Source organism: Chaetura pelagica, unplaced genomic scaffold, assembly GCF_000747805.2.
Source record: "Chaetura pelagica isolate M959 unplaced genomic scaffold, ChaPel_1.0 scaffold589, whole genome shotgun sequence".
Taxonomy (NCBI): domain Eukaryota; kingdom Metazoa; phylum Chordata; class Aves; order Apodiformes; family Apodidae; genus Chaetura; species Chaetura pelagica.
This window is the reverse complement of record NW_009954619.1, coordinates 429,020-432,402: the sequence shown is the minus strand read 5'-3', so window position 1 is coordinate 432,402 and position 3,383 is coordinate 429,020. Positions and strand designations below refer to the sequence as shown.

At 38.9% G+C, this 3,383-nt stretch overlaps 1 protein-coding gene across 1 annotated transcript in view; it reads left to right on the top strand.

The window, feature by feature from the left end:
• MAP3K5 (mitogen-activated protein kinase kinase kinase 5) overlaps positions 1–1,620 on the top strand; it is a gene marked incomplete at its 5' end in the record, with an annotated part of 52,223 nt that extends 50,603 nt beyond the window's left edge. The window contains 2 exons of the mRNA XM_010005565.1: positions 607–683; positions 1,521–1,620. Of these exons, the coding sequence (XP_010003867.1) occupies positions 607–683; positions 1,521–1,581 (138 nt within the window). The remainder of the gene's footprint in view (positions 1–606; positions 684–1,520) is intronic.
• Between the last annotated feature and the right edge of the window lie 1,763 nt (positions 1,621–3,383).

Below are 3,383 nucleotides of genomic sequence, written 5' to 3'. Positions count from 1 at the left end.
CTGGACACAGGGTACCTGTTCACCCTCAGCTAACTGTGCTGAACAGGAATCTCCTGAAGGAACTGGGTCTCCTCTGCAGCAAATTATGTAATTTTAGAGGTGTTGAGCATCTCAGGATTTCAACTGACTTAGGAAAACCTGCATGTAGTTATCACTCCTACAGATCAGATCAGAGGCTCCTTGAAATTCAAGTACATCAAATTTAGGTGCCACTTTTGAACAGATAGGTCTTAACTGTTGTTTTTAACTTACTCATGGGTGAAATGTGGGATGAATTATGTTCTAATTCATGTTCATCAAAGTCTGACTCTGAGATATCAGTGATAAGAATAGAAATGGCACTTGAAAAAAGTTTTGAGTAGGTGTAAAAGCTCTGACATATTTCAAGATGTGCCTGGTATGCCAGGGTGTAGAGCACACAGTATAAAAACTAAGGTGTTCCACGGTATTTCTAGAAGCAATATAGATTAATCTGTTACATTTACCGCATCTTGGCGCAATTTTAAGTTTCTTCTAAACCTCTATTTTTAAGGGCAGATGGTATATAAAGCTTAGAAAGTTAGATTATAGTTCTAACAAAATGTTAATTTAAATGTCTTTTTGTAGTTCTTGGCTGAAGACTATACATTAATGGATGTTCTCTGCTATGTTACACGCGATGATCTGAAGTGTTTGAGACTGAGGTAATGCTTCACAGTTAACTGAACTGTGTTGGGCAGAAGCTGTGTTTTATTAAGGGAAAGTATCTGATATTAAAGTCTCTATTTCTTGGATTGTGCAGTTTTAATTTAAATAACTAACACTTCCCAGTACGTCTTTGTATACTGATGCATTCCTGATGAACACCTGATACTGTTTGAATTTTAAAATCAGCTTTCCTATTAAAGGAATGCAAAGGGAAACATTTTGAAGTAAAGCTTTTTCCCTTACACTTGGAGAAACTGGATATCCCATTAGAGCTTTGCCTTTACTGAAGAAGGTAGAGATAGCAAAGCTTTCTGTAGTTTATCTTCATCATCAGCCGTCAGAACTGCTGCTTGTGGACTGCCACTTACTCTAGATGTAACCTAATCATGCCAGGTGTGTGGGTCACTGCAGAGCCAACCTTGAGTAGAAGCAATAGAAGTTTCCAAACACTGCGTGTGCCCAGCCAGTTAAAAAATAAATAACTAAATAAAAATAATAGTTTTTAGAAAAGTGAGGTATCCAGATTCTTTTATAATCAAGACTTTCATAATGTTGGAAGTCTGCCATGGGTTATGCAGGCCTTTGAACCAGAAGTCTGAATTCCAGACCAGGCATCTGAAAAGTGGACAGATTGCCCTGCAATGTAATCAGAAAAGGACTCTGCTCTTTATTTGCTTGGGCTGTTGCGTGTTGGATTTCACCTTTGATCAGCCTGCCTGCTGGATTTCATTAGCCAAAACCTGAGCTAGAAAATCAGAAGGCACCTGAGCTGGAATGCTTTCAGGCTAGAGGGTATCTGTGAACCTGAGCATCTTTCTGACCTCTCTTTGCAGGGGAGGGATGCTGTGCACGCTCTGGAAGGCCATCAGTGACTTCCGAGAGAAACGCGCCTGACGCCGCCGCCGCTTCCCGGGGCTTCCCTGCGGAGGAGAAGGAGTCACGGAGCGGGCGCCGCGGGAAGGACTGTTGCACTTTAATCCAGTATTTGTTTACCAATGTTAGAAACACTGCAGCTTCCTGACTGCTTTTACTCCTATCATCAGTAAGGAATCTGTAAACAGCTTTACAACATTATTTTATTGTACATGTTTTTACATGCAACTTTTTCAAAAATTAAAAACAAAACACCAAAACTGTTATAAACTCATGAAATGTTGTAGTTAAAGTAACCAGATGTTAATTTCATGAAAAACTGATGTTAGATTTCGTTTGACTGTATATCACTGGAACAAAACCAAAATGTGACAACAACTTCTCAATTTTTTTTTTTGGTATTATATCAATCTGTAATAGAACTTCATAATTTCAATAATAACTAGTTATTTTTTTCTTTTAGCGTGCAAGAGCTACAGGTAATTGTTTTTACCTACTGCCCTACATAGTTTAATATTGTTTATTTTTGGTAATTTAAGTTCTACGGTGCATTTGTTTTAGAGTTGTCCATGTACTACTGAACTGTACCAGTTGCATACACCTGAACCACAGTAATGTTAGCTTGTTCTAAAGCTATCTCTGACAAACACAGTTGAAAATAAAAAGAATGTAAGACTTACTTTTTCCTATATTTTTTGACTTTTAAAATAATAGAGGTGTAGACCTGGAAAATATTGGAATAAAAAAGGAAGAATTCATACTGAGTATCAAAGGAACTTTTCTGACACATGTCAAAGTTACTGTGGTTTGAGTTTGATAACCATAGCTTTGAATATTTTCGTATTTTTCCTGTTCAGCCTAATTCCTGTACTGACAATTTGGGGCCAAACAAACTTCGTCTCTGGGTGCTCTGCTCAGGAAATCCATTTTTTTGTCTCCAGGCACTAAATAGTCACAGAATCATGGAATAGTTTGGGTTGGAGGGACCTTAAAGCTCATCCAGTCCCACCCCTGCATGGGCAGGGACACCTCCCAGCAGCCCAGGCTGCTCCAAGCCCCATCCAACCTGCCCTTCAGCACTGCCAGGGATGGGGCAGCCACAGCTTCCCTGGGCAACCTGTTCAACGTGGCCCATTGTTTTCTTCTGCTTTTGTTGATGCAATACGTCTTTTTTCAGATAGAGTGAAGAAGGACAGCGGATATTCCCTGTTCATCCACTCTCATTGTCACTCAGCATTCTGGTGCTGGGTATCAGATTCTTGTAGAGCAGCTGCAGGAAAGTCCATTCTGAGTAAGACTTGCTTTTTTCTTCATCATCTTTGGTAGTGAGTGAACAGCTTATGCCCTGGATCTTTCAAGCCTAGTGAGTATTTTCAGAGAAAAGTATTTTTTTTCTAAACATAAACATGTCCTAATGTGTATGTAATTTTTGCTGACTAAAACCTAACAATGATGTGTTAAAATGTAGGCTAAACAAAAAAGTAGATTCATTTTAATCAGTTTTGTTCGCTCTGAAGATGGTTCCACTGATGTTTGGGCACAGAGAGATTCAACTAATTCCAGAAACTTAACTACATTTCAGGAGAAACACAGTGTTTAACAATTTCTACTATATTGCAGCTTTAAACAGTACAGTTTCAAGATAGATTTAACCCCTGGAAAGACCAGTGGTGGAGGTTGCCTTGCAAAACCCAGGGTAACTACAAAAATCTACATGTGTCCTAGGACAACAAACTGTGCTGATCTGATTATTTTTTTTTCATGTAAAATATGATCCTCTGTCGGTCTGTGATGGCAGCTTGAAAACCTTTGATTTCATGCAG